Raw genomic sequence first — 17,614 nt, forward strand, 5'->3', positions numbered from 1 at the left:
AATTAAAATCCAACAGATGATAATGTAAAATTGTAAATATACCAAGGGACCGTGCATTATGTAACAGTTAATATGCTTTCTGTTTTTTTTTTTTTTTTTGTTTCTCATAGTATTTTTCAATTTGACAGATTAAGAACTAATCGTGTCGAAGTTTCATTTAAAAGTTTGTTGTTAGCCAATAAATTGTTACATGCACAGAATAAGATTCGAACCTCCAACCTTAGCAGTTTGTCATTATTATACCTACAAACATTAATTATTTGTATTACATCTGCTAGGGAACCAATAGAGTATTTGTACAATGTGTACAATGAGCTATTTATTTGGCCCAATATGAGTTAAAAAATGAACATTCAGGATAAAATACTACTAATTTCTCAAACACAATACACCCATATTATCCAGAATAACCATCCGTGTACCAGGGATAATAAACATCTGATATCCTACTGAATCGAACATCCCTATACCCCCATTATACACATTGTATAAATACTCTATTGGCTCCCTATACTTCCTCTTCAAAGAAACCTACTAACACAAAAATTTATTATATTTCTCCCCCCCCCCCCAATCCAATCAAGGAAGTCATATAATAATAACCATGAAAACGTTTTCATATGCTATATATATAGACTATAGTTACTGGTTATAATAATCTATAAACATTCCTGCACGGCCATTAATATAAGTAGGACTACGTATGTTTGATTTTGTCCTTGGATGAGTACCATGGTACCAAATATATCTTCAATTTTTCTACTACGGATCGGAAGGGGTGAGAATCTTACAAAGAAAATATATAAAATAAATAAAGTTGCTCATGAGTAGTGTTTTATTTAGGACCACTTTCTTTATTATTTTCTCTCAACCTTAGTAGTAGATGCTCCAAAAATGAAGAGATAACACAAATAGTCACATAGCAATAATAGTAGCATATATAGTGTATACTTCTGTGTTGTTATGACGATGATGACAAGATGTGGCGCAAAATAGAAGCTAAGGCAAGCATTTATTTCCATTTTGTGAAAAAAAGAAAAAAGATATGCTCTCCATATTTCTGATGAATCTTATTCTTTGAAGAATTAGATCGATCTTAACAGCTAGCTATAAGGCAAGTTGTTATGTATGATATTGATGCAATGCAAGTGCAGTACAAAAGGTACATTATTTATCGAGAATACTCTTCAAATCTTCTCTTCTATCTTATTATTCCCTTTATTTTCCATCATTTTATTTTTTTTTCAATCATGGGTCGGCAATGCAATAACAACCCCACTCCTCACACACCACCTTATAAATAACCCTTCATCAATTCTCACTTTACATCATCATTCGTATAAACACATACATATAATAATAATCATTGAAGATGGAGGTTGTGGCGAGCATGGTGGCTGAGAAGCCAGTGGTGATATTCAGCAAGAGCACGTGTTGCTTGAGTCACTCCATGAAATCACTGATAAGAAGCTTTGGTGCAAATGCAACTGTTTATGAGCTTGATGAGATCTCAAATGGAGAGCAGATTGAGAATGAGTTGATCCGAATGGGGTGCCAGCCAAGTGTGCCAGCTGTGTTCATAGGCCAACAATTCATTGGTGGTTCTAAGAGAATCATGAGCCTCCATGTCAGGAATGAGTTAGTTCCATTGCTCAAAGATGCTAAGGCTATTTGGATTTGATCATGAACGTAACCAAAATTAAATCACTACTACCATAGTCTATAAGGATATATAGTTACATATGCATATGTATTTCTATGTTACGTACTCTTGCTATGTATATGGAGTTAATTAATTAGTGAGCAACATTAGCTATATGATTAATATTATATATAGTACTATGAATGCATGTGTGATATATAATATCACTTATTATGAGTAGTTACCATGCACTACTTATATTATATATGGATACTTTAATTTCATCATAATGAAAATTTGGCGCGTTATTGCTATGCATGATGTATTGTTTTACTTTATGTATGTTCATCTCTTTCAATTTTAATTTAATAAAGTTACAAATAAATTCTTGAAAATTTATATTTTCAATATATTAATTTTTTAAAAAAATTATCAATGTAATTTTTTAGAATCATAAAAATAAACAAGTTAGTTTAAATTAAAATCTTTTACATACTCTAATCATAGGAACTAATTTAAAAATAGTGTGTCCACATTTAAAAGACTTTATTAATATTTTTTTTAACAATTAATTTATTTGAAATATAAATTTTTAAAATTTATTTATCATTTTACTCTTCATTAATTTAAAACTAATTATTAGCTTTACAATATATCGTACATACGGAAACTATAACGCTTTCTTAAATTGCAATAGTATTTTAAAGGTGATATAATGTACAAATATACATTAAATGTTGTTGATATGAAAATGTTAGACGCATATTTTATATGTTTGATTAAATTATTATTTAATAATTTTTAATTATTATTATCCTTACATAAAAATATATTAATGTGACTAATCACTTTAGAGATGTAAATTTATGCACGATTTAATATATATAAAATACAATTTTGTTGATATACAAACATCTCGCTGATATTTCACGCTATAACTACCATTTTGTTGACTCTGCCAATCTCTAAGTACTTAAAAGTTTAAAATGGAATTGAAAGTTTTGTATATATATAATATGCTGCACCTTTAACATTTATTTTGGTTGCCCATAATATCTTTTATTGTATAAGTTAAAGACTAATTCGTCACAAATCGAAATTTTATTTAATAATTTATTATTAGCCAATAAATTACTGCACGAGCAAAATGAAATTCGAACTTCGATATACTTGGCCATACTTAGTCTTGTTTTAAGATATCTCTTTAACATTTATATTCATATTTAACATTCACATTTTTAACTGAAAGTTTTAAATTGAAAACTCGTCCTAACCTAATACGTGTCGTTTACATATTTCATCAAGTTTACATAACTTTGTGTATGTATGACAGGTAATGACACATTGACACACTAATGGAAGAAACTAATTAGCCAATGGCAAAATGTGACTGAGAAGCTTAATCATATATTCTCACATTCTTTCTTTTTTTCTTTTTTACTATGCTAATAATTATAAGTTTGCGTGAAGTGATTATCTATCATTCCAAATTTTTCTACCTTAATTATTCTTTTCCTTGTGATTATTAGTGAAAGCATATATCGTTTTCGTTTCCGTATCAAACACCAATACTTAATTAATTAATAATTAACTAAAAAAAAAAAACAAAAAAAACAAAGATAAATCGATCTCATGATTTGATGGTTGTGCACTTTTTCAGCATAGACAGCAGATAATGAAGCATTGTGAAGATCAAAGGAACCGTACAAAAGAGTTGGCCCTTTGATTTATGTTTGAGCCGTTTATTGAGATTGATGGAACAAAGTTGGTTGACACAATTGAAAACTTGGAGCCAAGGGTTGTTTTTACAAGCTGATGGCACGTGGAAAATTCTCTTACTAGAACATTGCGAATAATCTGTGTATATATATATATATATACAAAAATGAACATGCACATTTTTAATGTTATCTGTTATTGGAAAAAATGCCTGGCATAAAAGTAAGATCCCTATTGGATCCAAATCTAAATCAGGATGATATTGAACTATTTACATATCTTGTTTTTTCTCTGTAATAACCAATTAAAATGGGTGCAAAGGAATCACTCCCCTCTCTTCTCTAGTCTCTACCCCTCACATACATCTTTGTGGAAGTAATAATGACACCATTTGAAGACATTGTGTGCATGATTTCGTAGTTCACTGCTATTCTCACCAAAGCATTAGTTGCACTCACAAGAAATAGCTTATATATTATTCTATAAGGATGTGGATTTGATTTTGTGACAACTCAATTCTTGCTTTACTTAGAATAACTTGTAAAATAAATAATTTGGATTAATCGAGTGCTCGGTTTAAATAAATATCGTAAATCATTTATATATACAATAATTATTGAATAATAATAAATTCTTAAATAAAGTTCAAATTCATAATAGACTAGTTTTTATCCTGCCGAGTCAAAAAAATATATATCATTAAAAAAATAACTTGTAAAATAAAAGTTTTGATTAATTAGACTCAACTATTGATTAGAGGGAGAAAAAATGGCTTGACAAGTCTCTCATATCATCCGTCAACAAAAACTACTCAAGAAAAAGGTTAAAACCTATGTTATAAGAACTTAAGATAATTTTCTTAATAAAAAAGTAATTCATGAAGAAGTAGTAACGTGCTACCGAATACTGCTTTTTTTACTATTGACTATAATAGTATTTGATTAGATTAATACGAATATAATAACCTCTTTAATTAGTGCCTAAATGCTTTACCAAAAATACTAGCCATACAATCATATACATTGAACTGGAAACACCATGAGACCATGCAAAGTTACATAATTAATATATTTAAATGAAAACCATATGCTCTAAGAAGAAAGCACATAAAAACTCAACATCTTTCTAGCATCTTTCTCTATTCAACGTGCAACTAAAAAAAAAAGATTATGCTATGTATACACCAAAATTAGCTACTAAAGTCAGCCACCACTATAAAATACATGTTTAAATACAAATACACATTGAAAATAAATTAAACCACACATATATTTATACACAAATATATTGGTGGCTAATTTTAGTGACTGATTTTGGTGTACAAATAGCATTTTTCAAAAAAAAAAAAAAAAAGCAAAATTCTATGGCTACCCAATGAATAGAGTTTTGTGTTCCCTCATGCCTATATAAGGATATTTAGATTTTCATGATATGAATGACCAATCAACCATGGTAACCATTAAAAGGCAAAGGCAAATGCTATTATTGTGCACTGTATATAACTTTATTATATAAGCATCTATTATCTGCCCCCACCCTTCCATAAAAAAAAATAAAATAAAATAAAAAATAAAAACTTTTCTTATTTTTATTTTTAGTTCTTCACCTTTCAACTTATCTTTGGGTATTTGGTACTTGAACTTTGTGGGAATATTGTTAAGGCATGGAAAAAGTTGCTACTTGCTGGCAATAGATAAACTCAACTCCGTTCACTTCATTTTGATCAGATTCCCCTTCAACAAAAACAACAGTAGGTATAGTTAGTTTCTATCATGTCAAAACACTGCTATAGTTAATTAAATCATAATGTAATTATGCTAAACTTTGAATATTACTGATTAATTGATTAGGCACAAGAAAAAAGAAAGATTAAGATGATTGATAATTAAGTAGACACCTGGAATAATTTTCACAATGTTCTTTGAAATATTCTAAGCTAAAATTGCAACATGAATGTGAGTCTATGTGCTATGCTAACATAGCCAAGAACATGGGTTGGATACATTGACTTTAAGTCTCTAACCATGAGTTACACTTATCATTCACTCTACAAAAGGATACATGAGTTAAAAATCAAGCAATCAGAAAGGGCAATTTGGGAATCCATTGATGACAGAACTTTTTATTTATATACCAAAAACGTTTATTCTTTTCCAGATGTTTATTCTTCTCTGTATGTGAGTGAAAGAAACCTTCCAATCTCATCTAATAGAATAAACCAAGTGCAATGATGGTATAAATAGACCACCTATTGATCTCAAAGTTACACATACTAAACCAAACCAAACCAAAAACCCAAACACATAAATCGCATATCTTTCTCTCTAGTTAGTAGTTACTTCATAATATTATATCAAACTATATATCAGATTATATTATAAGCTCTATAGCGTTATTAGTAATGGATGTGTTGACAATGTTGACTGCTGAGAAGCCAGTGGTGATCTTCAGCAAGAGCACTTGTTGCATGAGCCACACAGTGAAGGCTCTGATAAAAAGCTTTGGTGCAAACCCTGCAATGATTGAGCTTGACAAGTTGCCAAATGGTCAGCAAGTAGAGAGAGCACTGGTCCAGCTCGGCAGCCGGCCAGGCGTGCCGGCGGTGTTCATTGGACAGCAATTCATAGGTGGTGCTGATGAACTCATAAGTCTCAATGTTCAAAACAAGCTTGCTCAATTGCTACTAAGGGCTAAAGCTATATTCATCTGGGGTAGGTAGCTGTAGCTATAGCTATAGCTATCCAACTGCAAAGTAAATTCCACCCTTTCACTTCAACTCACATGAGAAAATAAGAGGTTCTAGTATTGTTCTTGGGAACCTTGATGAGTATAGACCTTCTTCTAGCAATGCTTCTTGTGTTCTTCTCTTGTTGAATCTTGTTATCCTAATACTAATTTTGTATAATGCAAGTAGTTAAGCTTTTACATCATCATAGTCATAGATGGCTCTATCATGTTATAGTCCCTTTTTGGAGAGTAATAATCTGATTTTGAAGAGTTAAGTCCAAATTCAGTGTGCAATCTCTGCAATGTGAAAAAATGAACAATATGCTAATAACATTATAACAATCCCCAAGTATAGACAATCACAGATTTCAATTGAAAATATTGTACCACCAGAGCAGTTATAATATAGCACATTTATTATAGTATATCCTATTTAGGACACGTTTAGTTTTGAAGTTGATAAATAAAGAATCTCCTATGTGTATATATTTCACAGAAGATTAATTATGCAGGGTGCCAAAACTTATTAAGTATTGTATTCGTATGTATATAGATTTCACAGAGACATATTCTATACTTTATTATAGGTGGGATATCCTAAGATAAATTAGAGAGAAGTAGAGGGAGTGAGAGGCAAAAACAGAAAGTATAGAGATAAATTCTGAAGCAGAAGCATTTATTTGTTGAGGAATCCTGAGTCCCCACTGTGATGCCAAGAACTGACCTCGCACTAGGTTTTGTGTTTTTATATTGGTTTCCCAAACGCATATGCCATAGACCTTTTCAATTTTTGTTTTACCAAGGGTATATGCCAACAATAATTCAACTTCAGAAAACTCTAAATGTTCTTATGCTGGAGAGAAACACACCCTTCATTCATACAATGAGTTTATTTTCACCTGGGAAATTTTTGTGAGAATACTCTTAATGAAATCGAAGATAGCTATAGCCAAATGATAAAAGATTGCGCATTATATTAGCTTGATTTATCAAGAGAAAGCTATATTAAACATTTTGAAAGCATGCATAAATGGAAAATATAAGAGATTCATCAACAGGTTATAGAATTCAATGCATGACAAACTATATAAAACATTAATTTTTGGGTCCAAAAGGTCTTTCTCTTTCCTTGTTTTGTTTAAAAAATATAATTCCATTAGCTTTTTTTTTTTTTTATGATTTTTTTTGTATCCGATGGATGAAAGACTAACTATCACTAAATTAAGCTCCATTGAAGATTTGTTGATGACAATGAATTATTATATAAGTAGACAAGTAAATTAATCACTTGATGAACCTAACTCCAAATTAAAATAGCATGATTTCTTTCTTTACCTTTCAGCAGACAACAGGTTACAGAATTCAATGCATGACAATTAAACTACAGAAAACCATAATTTTTGGGTTCAAAAGTTTTTTTTTTTTCTTTTCTTATTTAAAAAATATTATTTCATTAGCTTTTTTTCATTTTTGATCTCCCATGCCATTCTCTGGCCACTGGCCAATAGACTGTTGCATACACAATGTAAGATTCGAACCCCCCAATATTTGTTTAAGTATACGAGTAAACTAATCACTCGACCAATCTAACTCCTTCAAAATAACATGGTTTCTTTCTTTTATCTTTCAGCACACAAAGGCACCCAAAACTTTATGCATGTTTGATCAATGGATAGAGAAAATCCAATATAAAAACTACATAACACAAAATAATGGAACTACTTCGGTTTTCTACCTACATCAACAGATTTTTTCGCAAAAGTTATGCCTCTTAGGCGCTCTAAGTGGTGTATTAAATCGTCTCTCATTGGTGCCATCACTACCTAAACGACTAAGCAGAACTTTATTCCTTGTCATTCTTTAGTCAAATAAGGCAAATGCAACCTAATTTTAACATCATATACCTTCATGAATAAACTAATAGATGAACTTAAATAACAAGAAAAACGACTAACCTCACTCCTCATTCACTAAAGATCTTCATTATAGTGAAATAGTCAACATGATTCAATAACTAATGCTATGTGTACCAAAGTTCACATGTTTAATACAACATCATAAATAAGTACAGAAAGGAATTTGCAAAACTCAAAAAACGTTTAGAGGATCTAAAATAAAACTATCCTCACATGTAAGAGCCAAAATATGCCTGCACTTTGAAGTTGTTTCACTTCTGAATATAGTCTTTCAAAAGTTGATTTTTCTGATGCAAATTTGCATTGGTTCGCCAATTGGCCACAGCCTTAGAGACAGTATCATTAGCCTTACGAATCTCCTCAGCAGAAAACTTATGCTCTATGATTCCCAAGGGTCCAGGCTGCAATACTTTAATCACAGTTTCCATCTCTTGTTCAAGCTGTCTGTAACACATTCAAACAAGTCTGCATAAGAAATAATAATAAATTACCCCCACTTACCAAAAAGATCAGGCTCCTCTAATATGCACCCTTAAATCAGTTAGTGGGTTCAGAATACCATTAAAAGACAGTTATACTTTAGGGACAAATTCAACATAGAAGATCCTCTTTTTCCCCTTAGCAAATTACAAAACAGCTCTATATTCTACTAAAAAAATGCATTTTTTCCCCAAAAAAATTTTGAAATATAAAATTTAATCAATAACCTTTTTAATAAAAAAGAGTCAAGTAGGATTACATTGCTATACAATCTCACAATTTGTGAAATATGAATGGTTAAAGTTAAACATTTAAAATTCTACGAAACAACATCAATTTCCAATTCTGTTAACTTTTCAACCGGAGGAGTTTTCCTACATTACAAAGTATCGCAATCAAACAGAACAATTTTTATTTTTATTTGTTGCAAAAACAACGCTAATGTAATTATGAAATATAAAGGCAATGTTCCCAAATCGATAATAAACATTAAAATAACCCTTATTTCATAATTGAGAGGGTGGGGCAACTACGAACTGTGATTAGGATGAAAAAGAGGTTCACCTTATTAGCCCGGAAAATGGCAGCGAACTTCGAAACCCCATGATCCCTCACTGACACTGCAACAATCGAACGCAACGGTGATCTTTCGCTGAAATACGTCGTCGTCTCTGAAAACCGGACCGGTCATCAAACCACTTTAGTAACTGGTTTACTGGTTTATTGGTCTAACCGGTCCAACCGATGGTTCAACCGAAAAACCGTTCTAGAATAAAATAATAAATAAATTATAAAGGACCAAAGATGAGGGTACTCCAAGAACTCCTATTAGATGCAACAGCATTCAACATTATCACATATTCTCACACACACATACAAAGCCTTAACCCAGAGAACAACCACAGCAAGTGACTTGGAAAGAAAATGTAAACACCAAAACAATCACAAGCATACAGAACATGTGAATATTATTATAGCAAACATAATAATAAAATAGCTCTTCTAATGCATCTTCGAAAATATCCCAAATCAAGAAAACTACATAATCTGATCCACTTGATTCAGAAAGTTACATATATTAGAAAAATTAAGAATCAACTAAAAGAAAAAGAAAAGGAAGGCCTGGTTGATTCGATTCAATTGCCTGAGATGAAGAATCAAACAGGGCTGAGAAGCTGAGAGTTTAAATGTTAAACCTCAATATTCAAGTAACATGACTCCATTATTGTTATTATTACACCCTTCTAATGTCACAAATTCAATATATATTATAGTCCATTGACACTTGTGTATTCACAAACTTGGCCTCATCATCCTGATTCATACCTTAAAGTAGAAGAAAAAGTCCCAATAAGCTTTCATTACAATTTTATCCAGAGAGTTGGGGATTTGGTTCGGAGTTCATGCCAATGATAATGACGAGAGGGATGAATCAGTAACATAGGCAGTGCAAATTTTAACAAAGTTCACCACAATGATTAACAACAACAAAAAGCACTGAAAGAACACTCAGTAATATAGGCAGTGCAAATTTTAACAAAGCTCATCACAATGATTAACAACAACAAAAAGCACAGAAAGAACAGTGAATCAGTAACATAGGCAGTGCAAATTTAAAATTTAAAAGTTATCAATTTAAAATTTATCAGCAAATACAATCGGTGAGCAAAGCCAATCAATCAAACACTGACTGAGCATTCTGTTCTGATTCTGTGATTGGGAAGCAACAAATTCAGCAACAAATGCAAGTTACAGCAACAAATTTAACAAATCCTAGTAAAGTCCCGAGTTACAGCAAAAAGGCAAATTTATTGATTACCAATTCAGCAACATGCAGAAATACAGGGTGAAGGGGAATCTGGAAAAGAGAGAACACTAAACCAAAACATTAACCAATAATCACACTAAACCTGCAACCAGCAATTACAAAACAGAAACAAACATTAGTACATTATAAAACATTCCAAAACAGTGATGACACTAAACCTGCATAGTAAATAATCTCAAAGACAATGATCACCAATATCCAGCAAATAAACAATAAATACACAACAACAATTTAGCAAATAAACAAGAACAAGACCTAAATAGAAAATCCAACAAATTAAGTCGCAGCAACCAAACAATTTGACAAATTAAAACAACAGCAGTCCAACAATTTAGCAAATCAACTTAACAAATTCAAGAACAGAGAATCACAAAAAAAATAAAAAAATAAAAGTAACAGAAGAACACAAGAACCATTAGCAAATTAACAAGTTCACAATAACAGCTAAAAAATTTACCAGAAGAACACTAATGCAAGTGGAATCATCATGCTAACATGTTTTCTGCAAAGATGCTATTTGTACAGCTAAAATTTCCTAATTACTATGATCCAATTATTCTAATTTCACATGCAATCAACTTACTAAGTTTCTAAAAGCTAGAAATTATAAAACCAACCAGAAATATGGTTAAAGCATTTCATCAAACATGTTGAGTGCGGTAAAATTAAAACGAAATAAGAGAATTCAAAGCTTAATTTCAATGTGATAGAGAAGAGAACATAACTATTGTAACTTCAATTTAGTCTATGAAAAAATCCAAACCACTACCAAATCAAATAATTACTTATTGTAATAGAAATCAGAAGTTGCAGAGTTTGAAGAAGAGTATTGGTGTTGTGTGAGTGTATTGTCTGGTGGCGGGTTTAGGGAACTCACGGCGGGGACAAAAGAGAGCAGTTCGACGGCTGAGTGGAGCGCGCGGGTTGGTGGCAGAGTTTGAAGCAGAGCAACGTGGCTTCCTGACGAACGCGAACTCGAACGGTGAACAGCGAGTGAACGCGAACGGTGAACGCCGAGCGAACGCGAACGAAGACGCGAACGTGAACGGCAAACAAACGGCGACGGAAGCGCGGCTGAGCAGACAAAGACGACGGACGCCGAGCTCGAGGAAGCAACCGCGATCGGTGACAGCGAACAGGGGTTGAAGATTTGGAGCAGGAGGGAAGCTAGATGACGGATGGCGAACTTTGAGTGCGACGGACGGCGGCAGTATGCCACTCCTTGTGGCGGTGGTGTAGGCTTACAGTGCTAGGGTTTTGTGGTTGGGTTTGGGTGATTTCTCTGACTGAAAGAAAGAAAGGGAGAAAGGGAGAAAGAAACGAATGAGCTCCCCTTTTTTGTGTAAACCGGCCGGGTTCCGGTTCGGTCCGACCGGCCGGTTGTCGTCCGATTCAACAGTTTTTTTACCGGTTTTATAATTTATGATTTTACATGCTTAACCGGATCGTTAATATTATCGGTTCGCAGTTAAACTGGTCCGACCGGTAGGTTCGGTCTGATTTTCAGAACATTACTTTCCACTTTCTAGAGACGGAGTGAGCTGGGTTTTTTTTTTGTCTCGGAGTGAGCTAGGTTTGTGTTCTCCATAGTTAATCACAGTGGCTCATTCAGGCCCAAAAGGAATGGCCATTGGGCCCAAAATAGAATGGCCCATCAAACTCGTATACTAGTTTTCAAGTGGCTACAAGTAGAAAGGTCAAGAAGATTCGGCCCAGACCAAAAACAAAAAAGATCAAGAAGATGCGAACTGATATTATGGAAAGGCAGACAGGAGAAACCAGTTGCCATCAACATCTGCAAGCAAACATTACGATGAAGAGGATGCAGCAGGCAGAAAGCTGGGTATCATAGCAACCATTGCGATAGTGATGGTGGCAAATGATACCGAGTTGGTTCAATTTTGAAGGAGTGAATTTGCTCACCAATATTTACAGATGTATCTCTGTTTGAGCTAGGTTATTCGACCCACACAATGACAAAAAAAAAGTGGCTACCAATGGCACCGGGTTTTTTTCCCCTTTAATTCCTCTATGCATTTTTTTCCCTTTATTTATTTTTTTGCTTCTAAAAATTATGTCTGCAAGGCAAGATGAAATACATTTTTTACTTTGTCTAAAAAAAATACACTTTTTTACATATATAATAATTTAATTTATGAAATAAATATATAAAACTAATTTTTAATTAATCAATATAATTAATTTTTTATTATAAAATTATTTTTTAACTTTTTTTTTTTTTTTAATTTAAAATTGAGGATTTAAGGTTTAAAATTTAAAATAAAAAATAATCTCTTTCTTTACATATTATAAATTTGTGAGGAGTTGTTGTCATAATATAAATGTGTGAGAAGTGAAGAGTGATCTTTATAATTTTTTATTTTTTGTTTCTTTTCTGCTCCTTCATTCTTAACAAAAGTGATTTGTAAGTCATATTCATTTGTTACGAAACTTAACTCAAGAAGACAATCTTCCATATATTTAAAATCGTATTTCAGAATTGTAACAACTACTAACAAACCCATCACTAAAAAACAGCAACATGAAGGCGAAGTAAGAGAGAGAAATTAGAAAATGATGATTTATGCATACTATATACATTGCAGTCATGAAACTGAGTGGCGTCTTCTTTTTGGAAAAGGAAAGCGATGAGTTTCTGAATGAGCGATACCTTTGGCATTATTATTACTGGCACCAAATGATGATTGCTTAAAAGTACTAGTGCTTAAACGAAAGAGAGAATTGAGTTTGCTTAGTTTCTTCGTGAAAGATTTGAAAAGCTTGTTAGCGGGGTATTGTGACTTCACAAGCTCCTGTTTCATGGAAACATGGTCTTTCTCCAAATCAGTCAGCCTCATCCTCATTCTCGCTACCTCCAGCTTCAGCTCTCGATTCTCCCGTCGAACCGACGCGTAGTTATCCCTCGGCGAAATGGCGCCGCTTCCGGCACCGCTTCCCGTCCGCTGAGGGAAATGGCCGCCGAACAAGAAGCTGTTGCTGTGGTGGTGTCCTCCGCCGTTCATCGCGTTTCGCAGTCTCATTTGCTCGAAGTAAAGCACTTGAACCGCCATTTGCACCGGCAGCCTCTCGTTCTGTGCTGCATGGCTGCATGCTTCTTGAGACAGTTTCTGGCAATCTATGCTTTTGCATAACCGGTACCTCTCTGAATCCTTTATATTTGGATGAACCTATAACAAGAGACTAATTAATTAGTACATGAATGATTTTATTTCTAACACGCACGCCATGTGTTTGAGCCATGGACAATAGATGTTAATTAACCATATAAAGATATCTCTTTGTGTAAAGATGATAATCAAGAACTGTTAGATAATTTGACATCTTTGACTAAGCTACGGAATGATTAAGAGTAATGGAGAAAAGGGATTCTCTGCTTCTCTTACCTTAAGGAAGATATCAACTGCTCTGTAGAGTCCATCACTCACTATGCGTGCATGATCTGGGAGTAGTTCTGCAAGTGCTGTGAATTTTGATGGTAACAAGTTTGAGTCTAATGCTACTTCAGCAAGATAGTTGTCCATCAGTTTAGATACCTTGAGGATTGAGCTTTGTTTTGGAGATCCGGGGCTGTCGAAGTCATACACCATTTGGCTTTCATCTCTGAAGCAGCCACCATCATTATCATCATCATCGTCCTCCTCATCAAGGTTAAGGAAAACTGAGAAAATCCTCAAGATTGAATCTGTGTCATATATTGTGCTGTGTGTGTTCTGAAGCGAGTTAGCCGGAATTAGTATGTCTTCTAGGATTGCCTGGTCGAGTTGTAGGCCGATTCGCCTCTCCAAATCACACCTGCAAGAAGTTGGGGCCCCAGCCGCGATAGCAGCCTTCAACAGGAATGATAAGAATGCCATTGGAACCTGGCTCTTCCTTGATTGATTAGGGAGTAATCCAACTATGGCTTCAACGACCAGCCTTTGTTTTTTCTTTACTTCCAAGTCAGGTAAACTCCCTTTAACAACTTGAGGATCCCTAATAAGAGCAATCCCCTGTAGTGAACTATGTGCATAGTTTATCAAAATCTTACTGATCATATCTTGTTTTAGCCCCTTTGATTTCAACACAGAAATTACTCTCTGGAAAAAATCAAGGCCAAGAACATTGAAAGATTTCCCCCACCAATCCGAGGGAGTTTCTGGTTCCATGTTTGAAATTGTCTTAGAATTTAAAGTATGATCAAGTTTTAGCAATCCAGAGGTAAGTTGTTGTTTGCATGCATTGTTTGCAACTGAATTGATTAACCTGCTAACAAGGTTAATGTCTTCTGAAATTGGGAGAAGAGTCTCACAATGGTGAAGAACACTAATGCTGTTTTGTATGCTTGGTAGCACTGACTCTTTTAGATATGATTCCGCTCTAGTCTCCAAGTTCTTCTCAGCAAATTCTTCAGTCATTTCTAGAAAATGCGCTATGCAACGTAGCTTGGCAACGTTTGAGAGAGTGAATTCAACATTTATTCCATAGCAGAATTTAGCTGCTAGCTCAAATGCATCTATACCACCAGGCACATTTTGGAGACTTATGCGTGAAACCTTGGAATCTTTTGCTTCTAGCAGCAGTTTTCTGATTCTTCCACTCCTAGAAACTAGAGGAAACTGCAAAAATTTGTTGCCAAGTACTTTAGTTCATTGTTTAAACATTAACCTAAATATATAGGTCCATAACAATAGATTTATTTTTCATTTTTTTACATGGGGAGAACTTTGAAACCATTAAAAATTCATCATATCAGAATGGCAGAATAAGGATATATATATGATCAATTATGTATATTTATAAGCATGGCAGAATAAGGATATACCTTGTGAAGTGGAAAGCTTGAGTCTCCTACTTCAATAGTAAGATCACTAGAGACTTCAGATATTGGCCTGAAAGAAACAACAAATCTAGCTGAATCATTGCATCATATAGGGGTGGAAATTTTCAATATAAGGCAAACAGTGGAGGCATACATATTACCAAAACCAAATTACCATAGACCTTGAAAGAGCCTCTTGTGTAGCTTGTATTTTGCAATTTAATGAATGCTTATAAGAAAAAAGTGAAACAATCTAATCTTCCAATATCAAAATCTTGGAATAGAATAGGCCCCCAAGGCTAAATTTTGCAGAGGATAAGGTAAGTTCCAATATTGAATTTATATTGCATGGTTGGTTGTGTCATTGCGTGGAACCCATTTATGCAAATCATTGAATCCTAAAGATAAGATGGAAAATCATTTGAGCCATTCTATAGTATGGTCAAATAAGTTGATGTCTATGGCTGTCTGTTCTATTTCCACATACAGCCAAAAGATTTTCATTTTTATTACCACATAGTCGGTGAGATCTTATTATCACATCATTATAATTATTATTATCAAATTCGTTCATTTAAGGCCTAAAGATAATAAAACATAAGAATAATAATTGATGCACAAACGTAATTATTGTCCTCAACAAAAGCAAAACATGATGAAAAGATCTGAAACCATTCACCAAAACATGCAGCGCCAAACCGCTGTCATGTTGGTAAATTACTACATCAAGGTCAATATCTGATCAGAGCTTGACCAATTACAATCGGATCAATATAATGCCTCACATGTTGTTTTCTGACATTGATTTGGATTCATTGTGACCAAGTCATATGAGAGATTTTTGGTACAATGATTGAAGGAATGCACTAAACAGTAACAAACACAATTAAAGCATGAAGAGACAGGACAAGGCAAAACAAAAATTAAGGTTCCAACTACCTATGCTCTTATACTATTCTGCCAAAATTCACCCTCTATTATAACCAATTCTGGTATTGTTCTTTGAACAAATCTAATGAACTGAAGAACTACTACTAGAAGGTCTGTGAAAAATGGTTGCACATACAAGAAAATTTAATGAACCCTCCATTATTCATTCATGTACATAAATGCACACATGTAGTATTGCAAACACACACTTTAAATGCAAAAAATAACTAAAACTTGATTAAGAAGCAAAGAGAAGATTATTATTATTATTATTACCATTCATTGGCATGTCTTATGCTTGAACTTGGACGAAAGGTCCTTTTCCCTTGAGAAATACTAGGCTTCAATTCACCAACAGTTACAACTCCCATCTCCAACAAATTTGACTTGTGAGTATTTTGATAATAACACTGCAGCAGCACCAACCCTACTAAGGAATTGTCACTCTGCATGTGAATGGGACTATATGCTATAACCCTATAACAATCCAATTCCATACATCTATGCCAGTTAAAGTAACATAAGAAGATAATAAATTGAAGAATGAAAAATAAAAGAAACACGTGTCTGCTTCTTCTTACATTATTCTTCTTTTGTTGAGGACCACTTCACTCTGTCTGTAATAAAAAGTTGTGGTGAGTGATGAAGTGAAAATCACATGAAGCCATGCAAGCCTATAAAAAGGACTAGGAATGTGACAACTTTGTCAATAACAAAAATGTTATATGTTTGTGTATGCATTTTCGTTTTAGTATTTAAAGGAAAAATAATAATGCAAAAGATTTGTTTTTTATATCAGTAAAAGAAAAAGAAAGTATATACTTTTAAAGTGAACTAAAAAGTGGGGTACGAATATAATTTCTAGTAATTTAACCTTTATACTATCAAACGTTTTCTTGACATGAATCGTAAGAATGTGCAAGAATATTATAGTGCTTTTGAGAGTTATAATAATAATGGCTAGCTAAAGCTACCCACCATGAAAAGATTAGCAAAAATAATAATATTATCATATATTTATATATGTAAAGCTCACTAAAGTAGCTCGGATTTAAATAATAGTTGGATTATTACAAGTCATAATGAGAACCACAAGCTAAGCTAAGAATATCTCCAATGTTCGATTTTAGTTTTATTTTATTTTGAATTTCACATAATACTATATAAATATTTATGGACTATATATTATAAAAATTAATTTAAAATTTAATGTGAAATTCGTCATTAAAATACTTGATTTCATTTTAATTTAACAATATTATATAACAAAATTATAATGTTCATTTAATAAATTTAATGAATATACAAATGACAGTATTTTATTAATTTTTTTTTAAATAATACATTATCTCTTTATTAATATCAATATTATTTTAAAGATTTTATTCAACTAAAGTTTTAATTTTAAATTAATTTTGTTACTATAAAAGTCAATACCTAAAAAATATCCATTGAAGTTGCTCTTTACACTAGGTAGACCAACTTAAATACATGAATAAATTACAATTGTGAAAAGTATTGTTCATCTTGCAATATTTAATGACTCGAAGGTT

At 32.8% G+C, this 17,614-nt stretch overlaps 4 protein-coding genes across 7 annotated transcripts; 2 read left to right on the forward strand and 2 right to left on the reverse strand.

Annotated features, from left to right (window-relative positions):
* The first annotated feature begins 729 nt into the window (after nucleotides 1-729).
* LOC112759122 (monothiol glutaredoxin-S6-like) lies at nucleotides 730-1,956 on the forward strand. Its single transcript, XM_025807945.3, has one exon. It carries the CDS (start codon nucleotides 1,373-1,375, stop codon nucleotides 1,679-1,681), a length of 309 nt encoding a protein of 102 aa, XP_025663730.1. The 5' UTR covers nucleotides 730-1,372; the 3' UTR covers nucleotides 1,682-1,956.
* Nucleotides 1,957-5,762: 3,806 nt separating this feature from the next.
* Nucleotides 5,763-6,080, forward strand: LOC112756377 (monothiol glutaredoxin-S1). The gene has a single exon (XM_072220352.1). It carries the CDS (start codon nucleotides 5,763-5,765, stop codon nucleotides 6,078-6,080), a length of 318 nt encoding a protein of 105 aa, XP_072076453.1.
* A 1,974-nt stretch (nucleotides 6,081-8,054) lies between these two features.
* On the reverse strand, nucleotides 8,055-12,101 carry LOC112756378 (uncharacterized). The gene is made up of 4 exons (XM_072220353.1): nucleotides 12,083-12,101; nucleotides 11,190-11,552; nucleotides 9,049-9,155; nucleotides 8,055-8,448 (listed from the first exon to the last, which is right to left on the reverse strand). Exons 1-4 carry the CDS (start codon nucleotides 12,099-12,101, stop codon nucleotides 8,440-8,442), a joined length of 498 nt encoding a protein of 165 aa, XP_072076454.1. The 3' UTR covers nucleotides 8,055-8,439.
* Nucleotides 12,102-12,764: 663 nt separating this feature from the next.
* On the reverse strand, nucleotides 12,765-16,710 carry LOC112757978 (BTB/POZ domain-containing protein At1g03010). Of its 4 annotated transcripts, none has more exons than XM_025806523.3 (4): nucleotides 16,338-16,710; nucleotides 15,135-15,201; nucleotides 13,717-14,928; nucleotides 12,765-13,500 (listed from the first exon to the last, which is right to left on the reverse strand). In XM_025806523.3, the coding sequence occupies exons 1-4, from the start codon at nucleotides 16,556-16,558 to the stop codon at nucleotides 12,919-12,921; spliced, it is 2,082 nt and encodes a 693-aa protein (XP_025662308.2). In that variant the 5' UTR covers nucleotides 16,559-16,710; the 3' UTR covers nucleotides 12,765-12,918. The 4 variants fall into 4 exon arrangements, with proteins under 4 accessions (XP_025662308.2, XP_025662309.1, XP_025662311.1 ...); XM_025806524.3 differs by lacking the exon at nucleotides 16,338-16,710 and adding an exon at nucleotides 15,293-16,326; XM_025806526.3 differs by lacking the exon at nucleotides 16,338-16,710 and adding an exon at nucleotides 15,286-15,608.
* Nucleotides 16,711-17,614: the final 904 nt, after the last annotated feature.

This window comes from Arachis hypogaea, chromosome 16 (assembly GCF_003086295.3).
Source record: "Arachis hypogaea cultivar Tifrunner chromosome 16, arahy.Tifrunner.gnm2.J5K5, whole genome shotgun sequence".
Taxonomy (NCBI): Eukaryota; Viridiplantae; Streptophyta; class Magnoliopsida; order Fabales; family Fabaceae; genus Arachis; species Arachis hypogaea.

Excerpts from the sequence above, each read along its gene's own strand:
- LOC112759122 (XM_025807945.3), top strand. The coding sequence starts at position 1,373 with ATGGAGGTTGTGGCGAGCATGGTGGCTGAGAAGCCAGTGGTGATATTC.
- LOC112756377 (XM_072220352.1), top strand. The coding sequence starts at position 5,763 with ATGGATGTGTTGACAATGTTGACTGCTGAGAAGCCAGTGGTGATCTTC.
- LOC112756378 (XM_072220353.1), bottom strand. Across the intron at positions 9,156-11,189 it reads TGCTCTCTTTTGTCCCCGCC|AGACGACGACGTATTTCAGC; the intron begins GTGAGTTCCCTA and ends TCCGGTTTTCAG.
- LOC112757978 (XM_025806523.3), bottom strand. The coding sequence starts at position 16,558 with ATGGAATTGGATTGTTATAGGGTTATAGCATATAGTCCCATTCACATG. Across the intron at positions 15,202-16,337 it reads ATAAGACATGCCAATGAATG|GCCAATATCTGAAGTCTCTA; the intron begins GTAATAATAATA and ends TGTTTCTTTCAG. Across the intron at positions 13,501-13,716 it reads CAGTTGATATCTTCCTTAAG|GTTCATCCAAATATAAAGGA; the intron begins GTAAGAGAAGCA and ends CTCTTGTTATAG.